At 41.9% G+C, this 25,625-nt stretch overlaps 1 protein-coding gene across 30 annotated transcripts in view; it reads left to right on the top strand.

Moving 5' to 3' along the window:
* The window catches only part of LOC144495599 (focal adhesion kinase 1), a 528,227-nt gene that overhangs the window by 211,669 nt on the left and 290,933 nt on the right, over window positions 1-25,625 (top strand). For 2 of the 30 annotated variants that reach the window (XM_078215766.1, XM_078215775.1), the window contains exon 1: window positions 18,142-18,384. The exons of 26 other annotated variants lie outside the window; for them this stretch is intronic. In XM_078215766.1, coding sequence (XP_078071892.1) covers window positions 18,273-18,384 — 112 coding nt within the window. In that variant the 5' untranslated portion in view covers window positions 18,142-18,272. Of the gene's footprint in view, window positions 1-18,094; window positions 18,385-25,625 lie in introns of those variants that run through there. 2 more of the 30 variants (XM_078215786.1, XM_078215755.1) reach the window with 2 other exon arrangements.

Below are 25,625 nucleotides of genomic sequence, written 5' to 3'. Positions count from 1 at the left end.
CATGAACCCAATATCCCGGTTTAGGCCGTCCTCGTGTGTGCGGAACCTGGCTATCAGTTTCTGCTCAGCGACTCTGCGCCGTTGTGTGTCGCGAAGGCCGCCTTGGAGAACGCTTACCCGAATATCAGAGACCGAATGCCTGTGACCGCTGAAGTGCTCTCCAACAGGAAGAGAACAGTCTTGCCTGGTGATTGTCGAGCGGTGTTCATTCATCCGTTGTCGCAGCGTCTGCATAGTTTCCCCAATGTACCATGCCTCAGGACACCCTTTCCTGCAGCGTATCAGGTAGACAACGTTGGCCGAGTTGCAAGAGTATGTACCGTGTACCTGGTGGATGGTGTTCTCACGTGAGATGATGGCATCTGTGTCGATGATCCGGCACGTCTTGCAGAGGTTGCTGTGGCAGGGTTGTGTGGTGTCGTGGTCACTGTTCCCCTGAAGGCTGGGTAGTTTGCTGCGGACAATGGTCTGTTTGAGGTTGTGCGGTTGTTTGAAGGCAAGAAGTGGGGGTGTGGGGATGGTCTTGGCGAGATGTTCGTCTTCATCAATGACATGTTGAAGGCTCCGGAGGAGATGCCGTAGCTTCTCCGCTCCGGGGAAGTACTGGACGACAAAGGGTACTCTGTCCACTGTGTCCTGTGTTTGTCTTCTGAGGAGGTCGGTGCGGTTTTTCGCTGTTGCGCGTTGGAACTGTTGATCAATGAGTCGAGCGCTATATCCTGTTCTTATGAGGGCATCTTTCAGCGTCTGGAGGTGTCTGTTGCGATCCTCCTCATCCGAGCAGATCCTGTGTATACGGAGGGCTTGTCCGTAGGGGATGGCTTCTTTAACGTGTTTAGGGTGGAAGCTGGAGAAGTGGAGCATCGTGAGGTTATCCGTGGGCTTGCGGTACAGTGAGGGGCTGAGGTGACCGTCCTTAATGGAGATGCGTGTGTCCAAGAATGCAACCGATTCCGGAGAGTAGTCTATGGTGAGTCTGATGGTGGGATGGAACTTGTTGATGTCATCATAGAGTTGTTTCAGTGATTGTTCACCATGAGTCCAAAGGAAGAAAATGTCATTGATGTATCTAGTGTATAGCATCGGTTGAAGATCCCGTGCGGTGAAGAAGTCTTGTGCATGAAGATGTTGGCATATTGAGGTGCGAATTTTATCCCCTTGGCTGTTCCGTGTGTCTGGATGAAGAACTGGTTGTTGACGGTGAAGATATTGTGGTCCAGGATGAAGCAGATGAGATGTAAAATTGCATCTGGAAACTGGCAGTTGACGGCATTGAGTACTGAGGCCGTTGCAGCAATGCCATCGTCATGGGGGATGCTGGTGTAGAGTGCCGAGACATCCATTGTGACGAGGATTGCTCCTGGTTCAACTGCTCCATGTGTGTCGAGTTTCTGTAGGAAGTCCGTAGTGTCGAGACAAAAGCTGGGGGTTCTTTGTACAATGGGTTTCAAGATGCCCTCGACATAGCCGGAGAGGTTCTCGTACAGGGTCCCATTGCCCGATACAATGGGACGGCCGGGTGTGTTTGCCTTGTGTATCTTCGGGAGGCAGTAGAGATCTCCAACGCGGGGAGTGCGTGGGATGAGAGCATGGAGGGTACTTTGAAGATCTGGATCAAAGGTCCTGATCAGAGTGTTGAGTTGACGGATGTGTTCTTTGGTCGGATCTGCAGGTAACTGTCTGTCTAACTGTCTAACACAGTGGACAGAGTACCCTTCGTCGTCCAGTACTTCCCCGGAGCAGAGAAGCTACGGCATCTCCTCCGGAGCCTTCAACATGTCATTGATGAAGACGAACATCTCGCCAAGGCCATCCCCACACCCTCACTTCTAGCCTTCAAACAACCGCACAACCTCAAACAGACCATTGTCCGCAGCAAACTACCCAGCCTTCAGGAGAACAGTGACCACGACACCACACAACCCTGCCACAGCAACCTCTGCAAGACGTGCCGGATCATCGACACAGATGCCATCATCTCACGTAAGAACACCATCCACCAGGTACACGGTACATACTCTTGCAACTCGGCCAACGTTGTCTACCTGATACGCTGCAGGAAAGGATGTCCCGAGGCATGGTACATTGGGGAAACTATGCAGACGCTGCGACAACGGATGAATGAACACCGCTCGACAATCACCAGGCAAGACTGTTCTCTTCCTGTTGGGGAGCACTTCAGCGGTCACGGGCATTCGGCCTCTGATATTCGGGTAAGCGTTCTCCAAGGCGGCCTTCGCGACACACAACGGCGCAGAGTCGCTGAGCAGAAACTGATAGCCAGGTTCCGCACACACGAGGACGGCCTAAACCGGGATATTGGGTTCATGTCACACTATCTGTAACCCCCACAGTTGCGTGGACCTGCAGAGTTTCACTGGCTGTCTTGTCTGGAGACAATACACATCTTTTTAGCCTGTCTTGATGCTCTCTCCACTCACGTTGTTTTGTTTCTTAAAGACTTGATTAGCTGTAAGTATTCGCATTCCAACCATTATTCATGTAAATTGAGTCTGTGTCTTTATATGTCCTGTTTGTGAACAGAATTCCCACTCACCTGAAGAAGGGGCTTGGAGCTCCGAAAGCTTGTGTGGCTTTTGCGACCAAATAAACCTGTTGGACTTTAACCTGGTGTTGTTAAACTTCTTACTGTTGATATCGTTAATCATTTATTCAGGAAAGGATGAATCTGAAGCCATTGTTTTCATTTAGCCAAGCTTATTTCTAAGACTGCAGAGTAATTGCACAAATTCCTCTTGTTCCCCCTAACACCCAGTGTGAACTGGTTTTTATGATTACTTAAACTTGCTCCACTTAAGGTCAACTGCTCTTTGATCTGATTTATTATTGTCACATGTATTGGAAATACAGTGAAGAGTATTGTTTCTTGCGCTATACAGGCAAAGCATATTGTTCATAGAGAAAGAAATGAGAGAGTGCAGAATGTAGTATTACAGTCATTGTTAGGGTGTAGAGGAAGATCAACTTAATATAAGGTAGGTCCATTCAAAAGTCTGACAGAGGCAAGGAAGAAGCTGTTCTTGAGTCGGTTGGTACGTGACCTCAGACTCTTGTATCCTTTTCCCAACAGAAGACGGTGGAAGAGAGTATGTCCGGGGTACATTATAGAAGAATTAGTTTATAATATCTCTGAATGACCGCAAAACATTACCACTTTATTTACCACATTTATAATGGATAGTCAGCTGTAATTGAAAAGGTACAAATGTTGCAAAGTTCATTTCAGCTTGTGCTGTGATTTGAGGCTAAGGTAATGCTTTTATAATTTGATCGATAAAAATTACAATGTTGAATGGTTTATGGAGATAGATAAATGAGTGGATTGCTATGAAAAGCAGTTATGTGGCGAGGTGATTTAGAGTTGTTTTTAATTTAAAAATGTTCGGGTCCTGGACCAGAATCCCAAATAACATTAGGAAACCAGACTAGACCCCAACAATTTTTCTATTTTGGCATAAATGTGAGGATAGGATGCTTCGCCGCAGGAGTAATACCCTGATAAATTAGGGATTTTTTTTAAATCAAAAGAAGCTTTATTCATAACATGGTTTAAATATAACTCTAACAAAGTAAACAGCTTAACCATTAACAATTGAACAATATTTAAAAAAAGAAAAGAAACAACTTCAATTTCTAACAGCACTGTTTTAGTTCCAATTAAGCAAAATTCTCTTACAGACTTAAAATTCCGCTTTAAATACAGCTAGTGACCATAAATATACTTGCTATAAGGAGTGTACACAGTCTTGAAGATTTTGATTTTCAGAGCAGCTTGCAGACCTCTGTCTTTTAAACAAACCTCAACCAGAACTGAAAGCTGTTTTTCTCTGCTACATATCTAGCTCCTCCCAATAGCCACATGACCCTGTCGATCAAAAATAAAAAACTCCAGGGGAAACCTTCATCTATAAACAAAGATACATTAGCTCTCTCCGAAATAAACACTACATAGCTAAAATGTATAATTATCCTGCCCTCCGAGCATCTAAGCTGTATTCCTGACACACATACCGACTACCTGTAGAAAAAAAAGAATCTTAAAACATCCCCGATGAACCTCCAATGCATGCTCATCATAAAAGCAACAGTTAAATGATGGGCAATAAGTGGAGAGGTTATTTTCCTTGCGCATGTTTTCTTTCACCCATCATTTCCAACTTTTTCTCCAATCTGGAACTCGTGCACAAGTCATTGTGTTTTAAAAATAGCATGAATATCACCATGACCTCTAACTCTTTGTAATTGACTTTCAGAAAGTTTGCAAAGAGTTTCTTTTTCCACCATGGGGCACCTTTCTGTGGTAATATGAACGGAGCCACATGAACGGAGTGGGAATGGAGGGATACAAAAGAATGGTCTAGTTTGGACCAGGGAGCGGCACGGGCTTGGAGGGCCGAAGGGCCTGTTCCTGTGCTGTATTAGAATATATTTTAAAATCATAAAGTTACCGTATAAGTAATTTGAAGCAGAAATCTGAAATCAATTTATATGTTGCATTGTATTTTGGTTACCTGATGTGCTAACACACCATACCACTCTATTGGCTGTTGTAATGTAAAAATGTTCACTTTTTTTCCATCAGGAAGCAAGTGTTATGTTTATTATGTGGTATAATAATACAAATTGGATGACAAAGTATCTGGCAGAAGGTTGCACAGATGTGCAAAACAAACTGCAAAGTGGAATGACTTCTGAATGAAAGGAAACGGGGACAGCACGGTTCACACTGCTGCCTCGTAGCGCCAGGGACCTGGGTTCGATTCCTGGCATAAAGTCACCGTCTGTGTAGATTCTGCACGTTCTCCCCATGCCTGTGTGGGTTTCCTCTGGTCCAAAAGACATGCTGGTTAGGTGCATTGGCGATGCTAAATTCTCCCTCAATGTATCCGAACAGGCACCGGAGCGTGGCGACGAGGGGATTTTCACAGTAACTTAATTGCAGTGTTGTGAATGTAAACCTACTCGTGACACTAATAAATAAGCTTAAATTTGCTACCAGCTACTTGTTGACATTATGTCGTATCTATGTTTATTTTTAAATAACATTTCTGCCCATTTTGGCATTATCTTGAGTGTGCTGATTAAAGCCAAGGTGGAGTAAAGGTAGGAAAGATGATAGGATGCAAAACCTGCAGTATATGATTATAACATTATATATCCCCATTTGCAAGTGGGTTACTATAAAACTACATTACATGTAAGAACTACTGTCCTTGTTCCAGAGATCATTAGCATCAACAATGTTGTGTTTATATTGATGTCTTGGATATTTGTGTGCCTTTAAATGGTGGGAGAATGCAGGACATTTTGACCATTGTTTGAGTTGGTGGAGTTACTGGCCCTGAACCCTGATGTATGCAGAGAGAACTTAAAACGTCTGTATTCATTGTTGGCTCAGCTCATAATCATGTTCAACTGTTGTCCTTAGTTTGCACCACTCTGTATAGAAGTTGAACATTTTTCAGGAAAGTAGCAATTATTTTCGATACCAGCATAAATGTGGAATTTATTAATGATGTATTGTTGTTGACCTTAAAGTACGCTTTGCAGAATTAAAACATAGCGACAGGATCTATTCAGTACAAATAAAAAAGCCACAGATGCTGGGATTCTGCAATAAAACAAAAACTGCTGGAAATAGATAGCAAGGCCACCAGCATCTATGAAAAGAGAAAATAACAACTGATGCTCGGTGTAAGTTATTCATAATAATGGAAGTCCTTCATTGAAATGTCATTCCCTATCTTTCATTTACAGATGCTGATGAACCTTTCATGTATTTCCAACAATTTGTTTAATTTCAGAACATATTGCTTTGTTTTTGTTGCTCCACTTAAGATTGACAGTAGCTTATACATTTCAACCTTTGTTTATCACTCATTCCTTCCTAAGTTTCCACCTGCCAAAGGTTGTGATTTTATAATGACTTATGGCTCCACAGGTACCAAGCTGGTTATTTTCCATGCCTGGGCAGTGATAGTTTGAGGTTATTCATTGAGTTGAACATTACAACCAACAAAGCATTTTATTATGGCATCCAGCACTCTCTTGAACACATTTGGCCGAACTGTCAGTGGCACATAGGTTTTAGGACTCTGTTAACTTCCAGCATGTTGGTTTGCTGCTCCCATTAGAATATTTCTAGGATCTACCTAGCTTGAAAAGTCTCTCGTTACATTTTGATTTCACTCTGAAATGGTCCATTTCCAATTTTAAGATTGTCCTTTTGTTCTGGATTTCCCCACCAGGGCTATTCTTTTATTCTTCTATGTTTCCGATGTTATTTCTGTGAAGCATTGCTACATATAAGTAAGCTTGGATGTACATAATGAAATTGTAACAGTTGAGATGTTAATCGGAAGGCAAAAGTTTAACCATGTTAAAAATAGATTGGAAATAGATGGGTGGCACGGTAGCACAGTGGTTAGCACTGCTGCTTCACAGCTCCAGGGACCTGGGTTCGATTCCCGGCTTGGGTCACTGTCTGTGTGGAATTTGCACATTCTCCTCGTGTCTGCGTGGGTTTCCTCCGGGTGCTCCGGTTTCCTCCCACAGCCCAAAGATGTGCGGGCCAGGTTGATTGGCCATGCTAAAATTGCCCCTTAGTGTCCTGGGATGCGTAGATTAGAGGGATTAGCGGGTAAAATATGTAGGGATATGGGGGTAGGGCCTGGGTGGGATTGTGGTCAATGCAGACTCGATGGGCCGAATGGCCTCTTTCTGTACTGTAGGGTTTCTATGATTTCTATAAAGTCACAGGATGCTTGCATCGTTGGTTCTTGAGAAGACGCACCCTCATTATCATAGAAGAAATCATAGAAACCCTACAGTGCAGAAGGAGGCCATTCGGCCCATCGAGTCTGCACCGACCACAATCCCACCCAGGCCCTACCCCCACATATTTTACCCGCTAATCCCTCTAACCTACGCATCCCAGGACTCTAAGGGGCAATTTTTTTAACCTGGCCAATCAACCTAACCCGCACATCTTTGGACTGTGGGAGGAAACCGGAGCACCCGGAGGAAACCCACGCAGACACGAGGAGGATGTGCAAACTCCACACAGACAGTGACCCGAGCCGGGAATCGAACCCGGGACCCTGGAGCTGTGAAGCAGCAGTGCTAGCTACTGTGCCGCCCAAAAAAACTCATTAGTGCAGCAGTTTATGGCACTTCATTCATATGCCAAAAAAACTATCCTGCACTGCGGGTAAGCACAATCAGGTCATAATTTGGATTGATAATCTTGACAATTTGGCTGACACATGCTTTATTTATTTAAAACTATCATCTGAGGTGACGTTGACTGTTTGGATTCTGACTCTTCGATTATCTCAGTATATACTGGTTAGTTCTGGTGATGCGTTTAAATCTCAGTCTTGGTTTATTGAAAAGTATTTGCTTTACTTCAGTGGGAAAGTTTTGTCCGTTTTTTCCAAAACCTAATCCATGGGATGCCTGTAGTAGTTGGAAGTCGAGTGGACTTTGCAGTAGCTCTGAACAGACTCTTAAAAGGCCCCTTATAGTTAGGTCAGTTATTGTAACAAATATGGGTGCAACCGTTATCATAGCAAAATATCTACATTTTGTCTTGGTGGAGAAGAAATCAGACAATAAGGGATTTTCATGAAATGGATTGAAGAGATAGGCTTTTCAGCTTATCACAGTGTGAGACAAAGGGATCCAGATGAAAATATTCAGTGTGCCAGATGATGGTTGCTGAAGGCTTTGTTATTGATGATGGATCAGAAGGGGACAAAATGCATAAATCAGACTTGGTAGAATGGAGCACAGGAGGTTCCAAAGGCATGACGTTGTTGAGATAATCTTCTTTTTAATTTGTTCTTGGGAAGGGGGCTTCACTGGCGAGACTACCATTTATTACCTGTAACTAGTGGCCCATGCAAAGGTGGTGGTGAGACACCTTTGTTGAACTGCTACAGTTCATGTAGGTATAGGTAGTCCCACTCTACTGTTAGGGAGGGAGTTCTAGGATTTTTATCCATCAACAATGAAGAAAATGCAATATATTTCCAAGTCAGGATTGTGTACAACTTCAGAGGCGAACTTGTGGGTGGTGATGCAGAGATTTGTAAATGAATAAAGTTTCAGTTTTGAAATTGTGGTGCTGAGCAATGAGGAGTGAACAGAGTTCATTAATTCAGGGGTGACAGGAGAGTGGAGTGTGGAACATGAGTGGCAGAATGAGTTGAGGTTGTGTGAGCTGGAACTTGGAAATCTGAAAACGAACATGAAGCAACAAGTGCTGAAGTTTACAAAGGTGTGGAATAGCTTTTAAGCACAATGGTAGTCAGATTAACATGGTGGTGGTGATGGACCAGTTAGTGACTTATGAGCTCAGTTCCAGTTTGAGCCGGACATTGGTGTTGTTCATGGTCAGATTCAATCTGTGAACAACTGGAGTGAAAGAAAGAATTAGAGGGTAGACAGGTCCTTGGTGTAGCATTTCATACTGCACTTGAAGGGATGTAACCTAGGATGAACATCTGCTTAAATCGCTGGAGAAGGTCTTGAATCCACAGCCACCTTATTCAGACAAGAGTACTGTCAACAGCCAAAGGTACTCTTATTTTTAGCGGGGGGAATGTTTTCAGGTTTATGATCCATGATCATCTTGGGCCACATAATGCTGACACCAGGAGTTATACGTATTTTAGCTTTTGTCTCAGATATTGGTTAACCTCTCCTTACTTACTATGGCTCAACTCAGAATTCGGTTAACATTAGGTGTTAGGAAGAATTTTGGAATCTTCAACTAAGGATGAAATTATGAAATCATTGAAGCTGAAGAGAAAATAATTAGAAATAACCGATGCAGATTTCTGAAAAGAAAATTGCGCTCGGCAAACCTGGTAAATGTTCTTTGTGCAGGTGGCAGATGTGGATGGCGAAAGATGCCGTGCACGTGGACTTGCAGAAAGCCTTTGACATGACAACCATACACCAGACAAACTGGAAAAGGTGGAACTCGGGAACAGCAACAAATTGGGCAAAAAACTGTGTTCAGAAGTAAAAACATTGAATTAAAGGCAGGTATTAATAATTTTTTTAAAAAATTCATTTATGGGATGAGGGCGTCGCTGGCTAGGCCAGCATTTATTGCCCATCCCCAAGATGATAGGATGCAAAACCTGCAGTATATGATTCTAACATATATACCCATTTGCAAGTGGGTTACTATAAAACTACATTACATGTAAAAAAACTACTGTCCTTGTTCCAGAGATCATTAGCATCAACAATGTTGTGTTTATATTGATGTCTTGGATATTTGTGTGCCTTTAAATGGTGAGAGAATGCAGGACATTTTGACCATTGTTTGAGTTGGTGGAGTTACTGGCCCTGAACCCTGATGTATGCAGAGAGAACTTAAAACGTCTGTATTCATTGTTGGCTCAGCCCATAATCATGTTCAACTGTTGTCCTTAGTTTGCACCACTCTGTATAGAAGTTGAACATTTTTCAGGAAAGTAGCAATTATTTTCGATACCAGCATAAATTTGTAATTTATTAATTATACAAAGAACAATACAGCACAGGAACAGGCCTTTCGGCCCTCCAAACCTGCGCCGCTCATGTGCCCACTAGACCATTCTTTTGTATCCCTCTATTCCCAGTCTGTTCATGTGATTATCTAGATAGGTTTTAAACGATCCCAGCGTGTCCGCCTCAATCACCTTGCTTGGCAGTGCATTCCAGGCCCCCACCACCCTCTGTGTAAAATACGTCCCCCTGACATCTGTGTTGAACCTTGCCCCCCTCACCTTGAACCCGTGACCCCTTGTGTTCGTCACCTCCGACCTGGAAAAAAGCTTCCCACTGTTCACTCTATCTATGCCTTTCATAATTTTATTCACCTCTATTAGGTCGCCCCTCATCCTCCGTCTTTCCAGGGAGAACAACCCCAGTTTACCTAATCTCTCCTCATAGCCAAGACCCTCCATACCAGGCAACATCCTGGTAAACCTTCTCTGTACTCTCTCCAAAGCCTCCATGTCCTTCTGGTAGTGTGGTGACCAGAACTGGACGCAGTATTCCAAATGTGGCCGAACCATCGTTCTATACAGTTGCAACATCATATAGAGTCATAGAGGTTTACAGCATGGAAACAGGCCCTTCGGCCCAACTTGTCCATGCTGCCCTTTTGTTCTAAACCCCTAAGCTAGTCCCAATTGCCTGCGTTTGGCCCATATCCCTCTACACCCATCTTACCCATGTAACTGTCTAAACGCTTTTTAAAAGACAAAATTGTACCCGCTTTTACAACTACCTCTGGCAGCTTGTTCCAGACACTCACCACCATCTGTGTGAAAAAAGTGCCCCTCTGGACACTTTTGTATCTCTCCCCTCTCACCTTAAACCTATGCCCTCTAGTTTTAGACTCCCCTACCTTTGGGAAAAGATATTGACTATCTAGCTGATCTGTGCCGCTCATTATTTTTTAAACCTCTATAAGATCACTCCTCAGCCTTCTATGTTCCAGAGAAAAGAGTTCCAGTATATCCAGCCTCCTTATTACTCAAACCAGCAGCAGTGGTGTTCAATGAATAGTTCTTTCCAGCATTACGCTGCAAAACAAAAAGGAGTTTAAAATGAGGGACCTGAGTCGCTGAAAGTAAATGCGCAGGTACAGCAGGCAGTATGTTGCCCTTCACAGCGAGAGGATTTGAGTATAAGGATAAGGATGTTTTGCTGCAATTGTATAGAGTGTTGGTGAGGCCACACCTGGAGTATTGTGTGCAGTTTTGGTGTCCTTATCTGAGGAAGGATGTCCTTGCTATAGATGGAGTGCAGTGAAGGCTTACCAGGCTGATTCCTGGGATGGCAGGTCTGTCATATGAGGAGAGACTAAGTCAGTCAGGATTATATTCACTGGAGTTTAGAAGAGTGAGAGGGGATCTCATAGAAACTTATAAAATTCTATCAGGGTTAGTTAAAACAGATTCGGAAAGAATGTTCCCGATGGCGGAGGAGTCCAGAACTAGGGGGTCATAGCCTGAGGATAAGGGGTAAACCTTTTAGAACTGAGGTGAGGAGAAATTTCTTCACCCAGAGAGTGGTGAATGTGTGGAATTCACTACCACGGAAAGTAGTTGAGGCCAAAACATATGCCAACTTTTATATTCTATGCCCCGTCCAATAAAGGCAAGCATGCCATATGCCTTCTTCACCACCCTCTCCACCTGTGCTGCCACCTTTAAGGATCTGTGGACTTGTACACCCAGGTCCCTCTGTGTGTCTATACTCCTGATGGTTCTGCCATTTATTGTATAGCTCCCCCCTTACATTAGATCTACCGAAATGCATCACTTCGCATTTATCTGGATTAAATTCCATCTGCCATTTCTCCGCCCAATGTTCCAGCCTATCTATATCCTGCTGTATTCTCTGACCATGTTCATGACTATCCGCAACTCCAGCAATCTTTGTGACATCCGCAAACTTACTGATCACACCAGCTACAACTTCCTCCAAATCATTTATATATATATATATATATCACAAACAGCAGAGGTCCCAGTACAGAGCCCTGCGGAACACCACTAGTCACAGACCTCCAACCGGAAAAAGACCTCTCCACTGCTACCCTCTGTCTTCTATGGCCAAGCCAGTTCTCCACCCATCTAGCTAGCTCACCTTTTACCCCGTGAGATTTAACCTTTTGCACCAGCCTGCCATGAGGGACCTTGTCAAACGCTTTACTAAAATCCATATAGACTACATCCACGGCCCTTCCCTCGTCAATCGTTTTTGTCACCTCCTCAAAAAACTCAACCAAATTTGTGAGGCATGACTTCCCTTGTCCAAAACCATGCTGTCTATCGCTAATGAGATTATTCAGTTCTAAATGCGCATAGATCCTAACTCTAAGAATCTTCTCCAACAACTTCCTACCACGGACATCAAGCTCACCGGCCTATTAATTACCCAAGTTATCCTTGCTACTCTTCTTAAATAACGGGACCACATTTGCTATCCTCCAATCCCCTGGGACCTCACCTGTGTCCAGTGAAGAGACAAAGATTTCTGTTAGAGGCCCAGCAATTGCATCTCTCGCCTCCCTGAGGAGTCTAGGATAGATGCCATCCGGCCCTGGGGATTTGTCTGTCATGTTGTCTGTTATGTATTGTTGTTGACCTTAAAGTATGCTTTACAGAATTAAAACATAGCGACAGGATCTATTCAGTACAAATAAAAAAGCCACAGTTGCCCTGAGAAGCTGATGGTGAATTGTTGCAGTACTTGAAGTATGGGTACACCCACAGTACTGTTAGGGAGGGACTTCCAGGATTTTGACCCAGAGACAGTGAAGGAACAAAGCTATATTTCCAAGTCAGGATGGTGAATGACTTTGAGGGGAGCCTCGAGATGGTGGTGTTTCCAAGTATCTGCTGCTTCTAGATAGAAGTGGTCGTGGGTTTGGAAGGTGCTGACTAAAGAGCCTTTATGAGTTCCTGCAGTGCATCTTTTAGATGGTACACATGGCTGCCACTGTTTGTCAGTGATGGAGGGATTGAATGTTTGTGGAAGGGGGCAGTCAAGTGGTTTGCTTTGTCCTGGATGGTGTCAAGCTTCTTGAGAGTTTTTGGAGCTGCATCCATCCAGGCAAGTGGAGAGTATTCCATCACACTCCTTACTGGTGCCTTTTAGATGGTGGACAAGTTTTGGGGAGTCAGGAGGTGAGTTACACGCCGTACAATTCCCAGCCTTTGACCAGCTCTGGTAACCATAGTATTTGTATGGCTCATCCAGTTCAGTTTCTGGTCAATGGTAACCCCTAGGGTGATGTTAGAAGTGGAGAGCGGAGCCTGTGAGGTTCAGTTTTGGGGCTACTTCTCCTCGCTGTTTATATGATGAAATGAATCTAGGGTGAGAGGAAGTGGTGCCCAGAACTGTAGATGATAGGAAATTAGGAGACGCAATAAATTCTGATGGCCAAAAAAAACTGCCAGGAGATGTTCATAAGATAATGGAATGGGGAACAAGGCAATAAATAGAATTTACTGGCAGTGTATAAGAGGGTGGTAGATTTTGTTTTAAGTAATTAAACGTGTGGGAAAACTGGGTGAATCTGAAAGGGCAGGCAGAGATTTTGGGATAGAACAGAGTATTTTCTAAATGGTGAAAAGCTGGAGTTCTCAAAGAGACTGCAGGTTTCAGGTTCATATGAAGTGTCATGAGCAGGCACAGAAAATAATCAGAAAGACAACTCTAGTGGGCCCTTATACTTAGAGCACTAGAATTCAAGGGAGGATAGATGCTTAAGCTGTACAATACCCTAGTTAGTCCACACCTGAAAAATAGGTCGTATTCTTCGAACAAAGGTCATTTGATGGAGGTGTTTAAAATGAAGAAGGCATCAGATGGCATAAATATAAACATGGTTTCCAGTAGTTGAGGGGTTCAGGCATGTTGAATGTGAGTGAATTTTGAAGTATCTTCCACTAGACTGATGCAACTATCTGTTTAACTCTGCCATTTCCTTGTTCCCCATAACTATCTGCGCAGATTCATTTTCAAAGGGCCTTTTGTTCACTTTGACCCCTCTCTTTTTATATATTTAAAGAAGTTCTTATTGTCACTTTTTATATTCCTCACTAGTTTTCCCTTGTAGTTTATTTGCTCTCTCTTTATTGTCTTTTTAAAGTTAAAGTTTATTTATTAGTCACAAGTAAGGCTTACATTAACACTGCAATGAAGTTACTGTGAAATTCCCCTAGTTGCCACATTCTGGCGCCTGTTCGGGTCAATGCGCCCAACCAGCACGTCTTTCAGACTGTGGGAGGAAACTGGAGCACCCGGAGGACACCCACGCAGACACGGGGAGAATGTGCAAACTCCACACAGACAGTGACCCAAGCCAGAAATCGAACCTGGGTCCCTGGCGTGTGAGGCAGCAGTGCTAACCACTGTGCCACCGTTAGTCCTCCTTTGTTGGATTCTTAATTTATCCCAGTCTTCGGGGCAATGCTTTTTCTTTCAACTTAATGCTCTCAACTTTCTTGGTTAGCCATGGTTGGCTTATCTCTCTCTGAATCTTTCCTCCATATTGGGATATGTTTTTGCTAAGAGTCATGAATTACCTACTTAAATGTTTGCCACTGCTTGTATGCTGGCTTTCCTGCTAATCTATCTGCTCAGTCTACTTTAGCTAACTATCCTCATTTCATTATAATATTCATAGTAATTCCCTTTATTTAAGTTAAACACAGTTGTTTCTGACTCAAGTTTCTCTCTCAGACTGAATATTAAATTAAATCATGTTATGATCTCTACTTCTGAGGGGATCTTTTACTCTGTGGTCATCTATTAAGTCTGCCTCACTACTCATTACCAGATCCAATGCAGCCTGTTCCCTGGTTGGCTCCATGACATCATGCTCTCAGAAACTATTCCTAATGCACTCTATGAATTTGTTGTCATAGTTACCCTTTCCAACTTGATTAACCCAATCAACATGGAGATTAAAGTCATCCATAATTATCTCTCTCATTCTTTTTACATGTTCCTATTATTTGATTTATACTCTTTCCTACAGTGTGGCTTTTAAGTCAATGGCCAGTGTCATCTTTTCTCTGCTGACTGAAAATCCATCCTGTTTAGAAATACAATGATACAGTTAGCAGGGATGGTTTTAGGGCCATGACACATAAGCAATTAGACAGGGCTCTGAACTAGTTTGGGCTAGGTGTGTATATTCCATTGGTCAAGCAAATGTATAAAGTAGCAATCTGTTGAGCACAATTCAATGCTGCATCCAGATGGTGTGTGCTGTTGGTTGGTTTCTTGCATGCTAACAGCAATGTTGGCATACTCCTAACTGTAACTTCAGAATATTGGGTATATTAGCCAGAATCTCAAATTTATCATGTTCCAGAATCACTTGATGTCTGCACTCGCTGCTTCCCAGTGCGCTGACTTCAATAAAGGTGCTTCCAATATTGCAATTTAAATGAATTATTACATTGTGTAGAAGAAGTAACTGTGGCAACAGATGGTGAATCGGATAAAAGCAAATTACTGCGGATGTTGGAATCTGAAACCAAAAGAGAAAATGCTGGAAAATCTCAGCAGGTCTGGCAGCATCTGTAAGGAGAGACAAAAGCTGACGTTTTGAATCCAGATGACCCTTTGTCAAAGCTTTGGTGAATCGGTTTCTCTTGTTCTTTTATTTTGCTTTTGGTTATTATGATACATTTTCTGGCTCTTAACATTTGGTGTGCAGGACATCTGGCTACATTTTCACACACTATTTTCCCGTTTCTGGATGTTGCTGTGCATTTCCAGCATTTTGTTTTTATTCTAAATGTTGAACCTTTGTTTTCTTTCATTTATATATCACACTGCCTTGTGTGTTTTCCCTCCACAAGTTCTGTATCTTTGCTCAACTGGAATTGTCAGTGTGCCCTCTATATAGTATATATTTCACGCTTGAAATCTCCTTTGCTAACTCCCTTGAGTATCCATTTAGGGATTGCAGACCAAACGCTTTTTATTTTAAACAGCAGATTGAATCAAAAGTCATGTTGAATCTTCATCTGAGCAAGAATGTTCAGAACGATTTGATTGAGCTGATTGGAATTTTTATCCTCCCAGCTAGGTTAAACAAGTCCAAAGTACAAGGTATTTTGCTGTGATTACATTGACCAGCTGTCTATGATTTTGCATACAGTCACCAATTGCAGTTTTTGATTTTTACCAATTGTATGCTGACTTGACACCAGATTAAGTTGGTACGATTTAGTTTAATTATTTACTGATGTATTTGACTCAAACTGAACCTTGGAATCAAGGCAAACACCATCCTGACCATAAAGGAAGTGGGGTAACAAGAGGAAAGAAAGAATAACAGTAGAGGTAATCCTGGGAATAAAGGCAAAAAAAAGTTCTGAAAGTATAAATTTATGGATGGCATGGTAAATTGACGCAAATATAAAAATGTTGTCATGGAGATGAAGGAAATGATGAGGTTAAATGTTTGTAGCTGTATTATTAACTTGTCTGTTCTCTTCACAAATGACTGTTTCTAGAATTTTCTATTAGTTTGTTTTATATTTCCAGCAATTTTTTGTTCTCTTGAGTAGATATATTAGTGGTAGTGTGAAAATGTACAAGGGTTAATTTAGTAAATATTTAACAGAATAGGCGAATAAGAGCCATTGATTCCATTCAATCCCTTTTGAGAACTGTTTACAAACATATGAAATAAGAACAGAAATCGGCCAATCGGCCTTTGAGCATGCACCACCATTCAGTAAGATCATGGCTGATCTGTTTGTGCTTTCAATTCCACATTTTCATCCATTCATGATATTCTTTGATTCCCTTGCCCAACAAGAATCTATTTACCTCCGCCTTCCGGGGCAGAGTTCCAAAGCCACACAACTCTAAGAGAAAAAAAATCTCCTCACCTTGGTCCTAAAAGGGCGACCCCCAATTTTAAAATAGTGTCCCCAGTTCTGGACTCGCACCAAGAGGAAACATCCTTTCCACATGTACCTTGTCAAGACTGTTCAGGATCTTGCATACTTAAATCAAATTACCCCTTCTAATCTCCAGTGGAAACAAGCTCAGTCTGTCCAATCATTCCTCATAAAATAGCCCACCAAACCAGGTATCAATCTAGTAAACCTCACCTGAACTGCCTCTAATGCATTTACATCCTTCTTTAAATTAGGAGATTAAAAACTGCACAGAGATTCAAGATGTGGTGTCAGGGCATTGGTGTAATGAACAGTGAAGAAGGTTATCTCGGATTGCAAAGGGATCTTGATCAGTTGGGCCAGTGGGCTGACGAATGGCAGATGGAGTTTAATTTATATAAATGCGAGGTGATGCATTTTGGTAGATTGAACCATGGTAGGGTGCTGGGGAGAGTTACAGAACAAAGAGATCTCTGGGTACAGATCCATAGCTCCTTGAAAGTGGAGTCACAGGTGGATAGATTGGTGAAGAAGGCATTCAGCATGTTGGTTTCATTGGTCAGAACATTGAATACAGGAGTTGGAACATCTTGTTGAAGTTGTACAAGACATTGGTAAGGCCGCACTTGGAATACTGTGTACAGTTCTGATTACTCTATTGTAGAAAGGATATTATTAAACTAGAAAGAGTGCAGAAAAGACTTAATATGATGTTGCTGGGCCTTGATGGTTTGAGTTATCAGGAGAGGCTGGATAGACTGGGACTTTTTTCTAGAAGGCTGAGAGGTGATCTTATAGAGGTCTATAAAATAATGAGGGTCGTAGATCAGCTAGATAGTCAAAATCTTTTCCCAAAGGTAGGGGAGTCTAAAACTAGAGGGCATAGGTTTAAGGTGAGAGGGGAGAGATAGAAAAGGGCCCAGAGGGGAACTTTTTTCACACAGATGGTGGTGAGTGTCTGGTTCAAGCTGCCAGAGGTAGTAGTAAAGGTGGGTACAATTTTGTCTTTTAACGAGTGTTTAGACTGTTACATGGGTAAGATGGGTGTAGAGGGATATGGGCCAAATGCGGGCAATTGGGACCAGCTTAAGGGTTTTTTAAAAAAAGGGCAGCATGGACAAGTTGGGCCGAATGCTGTAAACCTCTATGACTCTAACTGAAGCATAACATCTTTTCTTTTATGTTCAATTCCTTTCGTAATAAAGGATATCATTCCATTAACCACCTTAATTACTTGCTGTATCTGCGTACTAACTTCCTGTGACTCATACAGAAGTTTTTTGGTCCATTTTCTAAACTGTAAATGCTGTGCTTATCTAATGGGAAATGTGTATTTTCTGAGGACGGATGCCTTGTTTTATTTTGTTCTGCTGTTCAAGCTCTGAAAGGGTTAAGGAAATTAACACTTAAAAATTCCTGTGGTGCCCCACCTCATTGAATAGTATTTGGCAGGAGTTCCTGTGTATTGCAACTCTTACTTGTTTTAGTGGAATTTCAGCCAATCAGATCTTCAAATACTCACATGGTGCAATCTAATACTTACTAAAACGCAATGTCTTCATAGTCTGGAGGCAGTCTCTTTGGGATGTACGAATGCTGCCACTGTAGAATTGTGGTCAAACATGTAGACAGTGTTACAAAAAGAGGAAGTACTACTAGTGACGTTTAAAAAGCTCCAGGTTACTGTGATTCATGTTTGGCTGGTTTATGAATAGTTTGACTACAAGAATGTAATGCGACAAGACGAAAGCTCTGTGGCCTGTTGTTTTTTTTTTAAAGTGAAGTTAATTATTCTAAATTTTATCTATGATTGTTGCCGAGAAAGATCCTTCTTCTCCAGCAGAATCCTACATGCCATGTATTTGCTGGGGTGCTCGAACAAGAAGTGAGGTAGAAGTAAAACCTCTCGTGGCAGAAGGTATTATTACAAAGGGCATAGTCATGTTTAGAAAATGTCAAGTAATTAACAAGATTTTAATGGTGTTGTAAAACATTGTTCTTTTATGGTGCACGTTGAAACCGCTTTGTTATTCAGCCACAAGTGTGAGTGGAGTAAAATTGACATTCTTAGTGTTTTGTATCAGTTTTTTAAAAAAGATAATTTTGGCTTACACCCCAATCACCACACCCCAACTGGTTTATAGGGTGGGGTGGGGGGTCAGTCTTTCCGATTTGAACCAGCTGCTGAGGCATTACTCTCCCCTTGATTTCTTCCACTGATTGCATAACGGAGATTGAATCTGACATCTTGGCACTCAGGGATCCAGGTTCAGCACATTACTCATGTTCAGTACATTGAAGGGCCAGCATGTTGGACAACCTCACCTTTGCTACGAAAACTTTTTATTTGAGGAATGGAACTTTGCAGCTGACATTTTCACCTCTTTAAGTCTGCCCTTAAAATCTCAAACGTGGTCAGGATGTTCAATTATCTTTACTGAATTAAACTGAAGAGCACAAAGCACTCAGCTGTTTGATTTACGTACAATGTTGTGGTATTTTATGGGAGGAGGGTGCAACAGCTGCTGCCTATTATTGTCTGCTCCTGCTTCTGATGTACATGAATTCATTCTTGGTCATAAAATGTTCGACACTATTTAATGGTAATCTCATGCAAATCACAACATGCCTCATTTGCTCACACATCAAGGATAGGTGTCAATATGTGATAACTCCAATCCGGTACTGAAATTCTTGTAGAACATTGCTCAATTGTATGGTAGAATCTCCGGTAATGGAAAATAACGTTTACGTAACTACTGCATTTTAGTGCCGGTGCAATGCCAGGTACATGGGCTGTACGTCCCAGAAATTGGCTGAACGAATCAAACTGTACCAGCCCGTGCTTTCAAAACCCAAAACAAAACAGTACCCCTCACTATTATCTGTGTGGGAAACCTTTGTGATAGTGAGTTGTCACGCCACTAGATCTTTCCTTTATATAATTGGTTGGTTGGTAAATTGATGGAAAAGGTCCTTAGGGATGGGATTTACGACCATTTAGAAAGATGCGGATTAATCCGGGATAGTCAGCACGGATTCGTGAAGGGCAAGTCGTGCCTCACAAATTTGTGTTGATGAAGGTAGGGCAGTTGATGTCATATACATGGATTTTAGTAAGGCGTTTGATAAGGTCCCCCATGGTCGGCTTATGATGAAAGTAAGGAGGTGTGGGATAGAGGGAACGTTGATCGATTAGATAGGTAACTGGCTATCTGATCGAAGTCAGAGGGTGGTGGTGGATGGAAAATTTTCGGATTGGAGGCAGGTTGCTAGCGGAGTGCCACAGGGATCAGTGCTTGGTCTTCTGCTCTTTGTGATTTTTATTAATGACTTAGAGGAGGGGGCTGAAGCGTGGACCAGTAAATTTTCTGATGATACCAAGATTGGTGGAGTAGTGGATGAGGTGGAGGGCTGTTGTAGGCTGCAAAGAGACATAGATAGGATGCAAAGCTGGGCTGAAAAATGGCAAATGGAGTTTAACCCTGATAAATCTGAAGTGATTCATTTTGGTAGGTCTAATTTAAATGTGGATTACAGGGTCAAAGGTAGGGTTCTGAAGAACAGAGAGATCTTGGGGCCCATATCCACAGATCTCTAAAGGTTGCCACTCAAGTGGGTAGAGCTGTGAAGAAGGCATATAGTGTGTTAGCTTATATTAACAGGGGGTTGGAGTTTAAGAGCCGTGGGGTTATGCTGCAACTGTACAGGACCTTGATGAGACCACATTTGGAATATTGTGTGCAGTTCTGGTCACCTCACTATAAGAAGGATGTGGAAGCGCTGGAAAGAGTGCAGAGGAGATTTACCAGGATGCTGCCTGGATTGGAGGGCAGGTCTTATGAGGAAAGGTTGAGGGAGCTAGGGCTGTTCTCTCTGGAGCGGAGGAGGCTGAGGGGAGACTTAATAGAGGTTTATAAAATGATGAAGGGGATAGATAGAGTGAACGTTCAAAGACTATTTCCTCGGGTGGATGGAGCTATTACAAGGGGGCATAACTATAGGGTTCATGGTGGGAGATATCGGAAGGATATCAGAGGTAGGTTCTTTACGCAGAGAGTGGTTGGGGTGTGGAATGGATTGCCTGCAGTGATAGTGGAGTTAGACACTTTAGGAACATTTAAGCGCTTATTGGATAGGCACATGGAGCACACCAGGATGATAGGGAGTGGGATAGCTTGATCTTGGTTTCAGATAAAGCTCGGCACAACATCGTGGGCCGAAGGGCCTGTTCTGTGCTGTACTGTTCTATGTTCTATAATGCATTCATCTTTTAAAAGCTCACTTTAAACAGGGCATCTACAGGGCACCAGCCCAAGTACTGGAAAATGGGATTAGAACAGATTACATGCTTGATGGCCGATGCAGGTAGAATAGGCCAAAGGGCTTTTTTGTGCGCTATAAAATGCTATAAACTCTATGACTCTCTGCAACAACTGCTGTTAGATATGATTCTGAGATTGGCAGTACCTGCTGAACAATCCCGAGTGACTTGTTTACACTTGTCAGAAGTGACTAAGTTTGTTTGTAGGGACCTGTTCTCTGCAAACAAAAGGAATATGTCCAGTTGTTGTGCCTTTTTAAAAAATTACCTGAGAGCTTGGGTTGCTTTCTGCATGGCAACACTTGGCCAAACAGAGTTGTCTTACCACTCTTCTTCTGTCGTGTAAATCGTTGTGATCTTTTGAAATTTGGCATTTTTGCATTTGTCCTGATAAATGCCAAGTGAAAAGCTTTGGCAACATGTCTCTCTTTTCAGCAATGTTCAAGGATTATTTTTCCTTTCTCTTTTGCGAAGTAAATTCTGATAATCTGCCGAATTGCAGTACACCAATGAAAAGGAAATATCTGGTTATCTATGTAGGCCAAGTCATCTAATAGGTTTTGTAATAGTGACGATGAAATTCCAGTTGCTAACAAGGAGAAATAAGTTTTGGTTAATATTTTTCTCCATGATTGGTCAGAGGGAGTAATTACAGTGAATATTTGCATCTTGGGGTTCATGTGATGAGCTAAACTGAAATGCTGCTTTGGAAATCCAGACTAAAATTAAATATCATCTGGAAAAACACAAATTAATTAATGATAGCCAGCATAGTTTTTTTAAAGGCAAGTTTTGCTTAACTGGCAGGATTGAGTTCTTTGAAGTAAAGCAGAGTGTTGATGAAACAACTGTGTTTGATGTTATGTTAGGTATTTAGGCTTTCCACAAGTGTTTGATAAAGTTTATAGACTTGTAGCAATATTGAAACCCACAGGATGTAAAACTGGTTAAGGTACAGAATGCAAAGAGTAGTGATAGATAAATATAAAGATGTAAGAATATAAGAAATGGGAACAGGAGTAGACCTTCTGGCCCTTCAAGGCTGCTCTGCTTTTCAATAAGATCATGGCTGATCTGAGTGTGGCATTGGCTGGCCCCGTCATACCCCAAAACTCCATATTCCTTGCTTTCTTGTAGATCAAAAATCTAACTCAGCCTTGAATATATTCAATGATGCAGCCTCCACTGCTCTCTGGGGTCGAGCATTCCAAAGATTAGCAACCCTCTGAGACACCATTTTTCATCTCCATAAGACATAGGAGCAGAATTAGGCCACTTGGCCCATCTAGTCTGCTCTGCCATTCAATCATGGCTGAAATTTTTCTCATCGCCATTCTCCTGCCTTTTCCCCATAATCCCTGATCCCCTTATTAATCAAGAAGCTATCAATCTCAGTCTTGAAGGCACTCAATGACCTGGCCTTCTGCAGCAAAGAGTTCCACAGATTCACCACTCTCTGGCTGAAAAAATTCCTCCTCCTTCTCTGTTTTAAAGGATCGTCCCTTTATCCTGAGGTTGTGCCATCTGGTTCTAGTTTTTCCTACTAGTGGAAACATCCTCTCCACGTCCACTCTATCCAGGCCTCGCAGTATCCTGTAAGTTTCAATAAAATCCCCCCCCATCCTTCTAAACTTCAACGAGTACAGACCCAGAGTCCTCAACCGTTCCTCATATGACAAGCTCTTCATTCCAGGGATCATTCTTGTGAACCTCCTCTTTCCAAGGCCAGCACATCCTTCCTTAGATATGGGGCCCAAAACTGCTCACAATACTCCAAATGGGGTCTGACCAGTGCCTTATACAGCCTCAGAAGTACATCCCTGCTCTTGTATTTTTGCCCTCTCGACATGAATGCTAACATTGCATTTACCTTCCTAACTGTCAATTGAATCTGTACGTTAACCTTAAGAGAATCTTGAACTATGACTCCCAAGTCCTTTTGTGTTTCTGATTTCCTAAGCATTTTCCCATTTAGAAAATAGTCTGTGCCTCCATTCTTCTTTTGAAAGTGCATAACCTCACACTTTTCCACATTATATTCCATCTGCCACTTCTTTGCCCACTCTCCTAACCTGTCCAAGTCCTTCTGCAGCCCCCTGTCCCTCTACATATTTTTGTATCATCTGCAAACTTAGCAATAGTGCCTTCAGTTCCTTCTTCCGAATCGCTAATCTCCATCTTTCTTAATGAGTGCTTATTTTTCAATCTGAGAAAAGTATACAGTGGTGTTCCCAGTGGTTAAGGCCACAGCTGTTCTTGATAAACCTGGACTTAGGCATACAATGCCCTGTTTGAAGTTAAGTTTATAGGTGACTTGAAACTGAAAGATGTCGTAAGAAGAACTTAGATGGGAGTGATTCATTTTAGTATGAATATCCTTTATCCGTACATCCGAAAACTAAACACAATCAAAAACAAACTGTGCAGTTAACTTTTATGTTCATAAAGCGATGTAACAATATTAAAGGTTTAAGTGTTAGTGGGTAAGAGGTATGGTGTGAAAGAGATGGCAAACTGGAGGAACAATCTAATATTTGTTGACTATAACTAGCTTAGGCTATTGTAACGTAAGAGGCCTACCAGTTATATTGTGGATCTGAAAACAGAAAATATCTGAACACTGAAACGTAATTAGCCCCAGGGGCCAATTTTGGATAAAGGATACTTAACCTGTAGAAAGAATGAGGAAAGATTGTTGCACTAAATGGTATAGTTTTCAAGTAGGTGCTGGAACAGAGACCTTGAGGATGTTGTGCAGAAATCTTTTGAAGGTGGCACGGCAGATCAACACAGTTGATAAAGCTATGGTATCCTGGACTTTATAAACAGAGGCAAAGATTACAAAAGCCTGGAAATTATGATACACTTATATAAAACCTATATTGGCCCGAGCTGGGATATTGTTTGTGATTTTAGGCAACACATTTTATTTAGGAAGGTTGTGAATGCCTACTCGTGAGTGTGGAACCATTTTCTCGAATGGTTCCAGAGGTGAGGGATTCCATTTCAGTGGAGAGACTGGAGAAGCTGGGGCTGTTCTCCTCAGAACAGAGAAGACTAAAGTGAAATTTGTTAGCGGTTTAAAATCATGAAGGGTTCAGGTATAGAATAAATAAAGAGTTTTTCCTAGTGAATGAAGGATCAATAACCAGAGGGCATGGATTTAAGCCTTTAAGGTGATTAGCAAAAGAGCCAGAAATGACCTGAGGAAAAACATGTTTGTGCAACTCGTGGTTAGGATTTGGAATGCACTGCCTGTCACGATGGTCTACAATTGTACACTTGCAAAGAGAATTTGATAAATAATCGAAAGAGGAAAGGAATTGCAGGACTATGGGACAAGAATTACTGTTTGAATGAATTGTACAGACTTGATAGGTTGAATGGCCTCCTTGCGTTGTGCTATCTGACAGCACGTTTATTAACTCATGCTTTTCAGCACTGCTAGGAAGTACCACCATCAGTCCTGTAATTACTATGTTTGCTTTCATATCTTAAATTTTGCACAGATACTTCTTAGGCACCAGATTAATGTTTGCTCCTTGATAAGCTGGCAAAAAAAAAACAACTCTATTTTATATGCAAACCTGTGTTAGTGCAATTAATTATGGTAGTACAGAAACCACAAATTTAAAAGGTCAGTTTAGAATCTTATATAGTGTAAACAATAATGTGTAGGATAGGAAAACAGTTGTGTAATCCATAGATTCAAATGGCCGTTATAAAGTGTTCTGCCTTCACTCATGATTTCTGACATTAAAATATTTAAGATTTGGATTGTATACCGCCTTGTTAGAAGGATTCCCTGCATGGGCTGTTCCTGCGTATCTTCCAATTTCTCCCTCCTCGGCTGTCTGGACAGGTAGCATTTTGTCCTGTCATCTGGAGGAGGCAGGGGCCACTGGTGGAAGGTTCCTTATCCATTGGGGATTTGGTGTGGTCAGTGTTGAATGTCGCAGTCCCAAGCAATAGTGTTAAGCCGATTTACAGAATCTGCAGTTTCTGCGGTCTGAGGAATTTGTGTTACGTATTTATGCAGTGTGTGAAACGTTGCAACCATTTTCCATCATCTGAAGGGGTTGCTCCTCAGTTTCAGACTGGACTTCACACTCCTGATCGGTTACCTGGTGCAGAAGGTCATGGGCAGATCAAAGTACTTCAATGTGACAAAGTCCTTCAATGGTTAAATTATGGGACGTGTTGCAGAAACCTTTCTTGCATTGCCTTGAGTTTACTGCTTAAGGGTGATCTAATGTTACATAGGATAGATAGGAAATAAACTGTTTCTTTTGGTGAGGGTAAAAGGAAAAAGGTAACAATTTTCAAGTTAGAAATAGGCTATAGAAGTGAAATTGAGAACCATCATTTCATGCAAATTTAGTGGAAATTTAAAAATCACCCGACCAAAAGGCTGAGAATGCCAATCGAACTTTTTGAACATTGATCACTAGATTGTTGTTTGTTCAGAGGGAAAGTTTGTTGAATGAGATGATAAACTGTGTTGCTGCAGATCAGCCATAAAAAAACTAAATAGCAAAACAGGTGTATGAGATTGAAAGCATAAAAATTTTCAAAATGCATCATGGAAGCAAATTAATTTGCATTACCAGCCCTCCTTGCTGTCTAATTGTAACACGATTTCTGTAATTAGTATTTTTAAATTAGGTGTTGCCATCTTCTTGTCTTGTTGGATCAACTGGATTGGGGACAAATAATGGTGGGAATAACATTAGGCTTTTGGTATATTGTATAAAAAAATTGATGTCTGAAGAAGTTAGAGTGCAATCTTAGGATCCAGATATTCATGTCCTCTTCAGAAAATGAAAGGTTAACAC

This window comes from Mustelus asterias, chromosome 7 (genome assembly GCF_964213995.1).
Source record: "Mustelus asterias chromosome 7, sMusAst1.hap1.1, whole genome shotgun sequence".
Lineage (NCBI taxonomy): Eukaryota > Metazoa > Chordata > Chondrichthyes > Carcharhiniformes > Triakidae > Mustelus > Mustelus asterias.
Note: the sequence above shows the minus strand (reverse complement) of the source record. Positions and strands in the feature narration are given on the sequence as shown.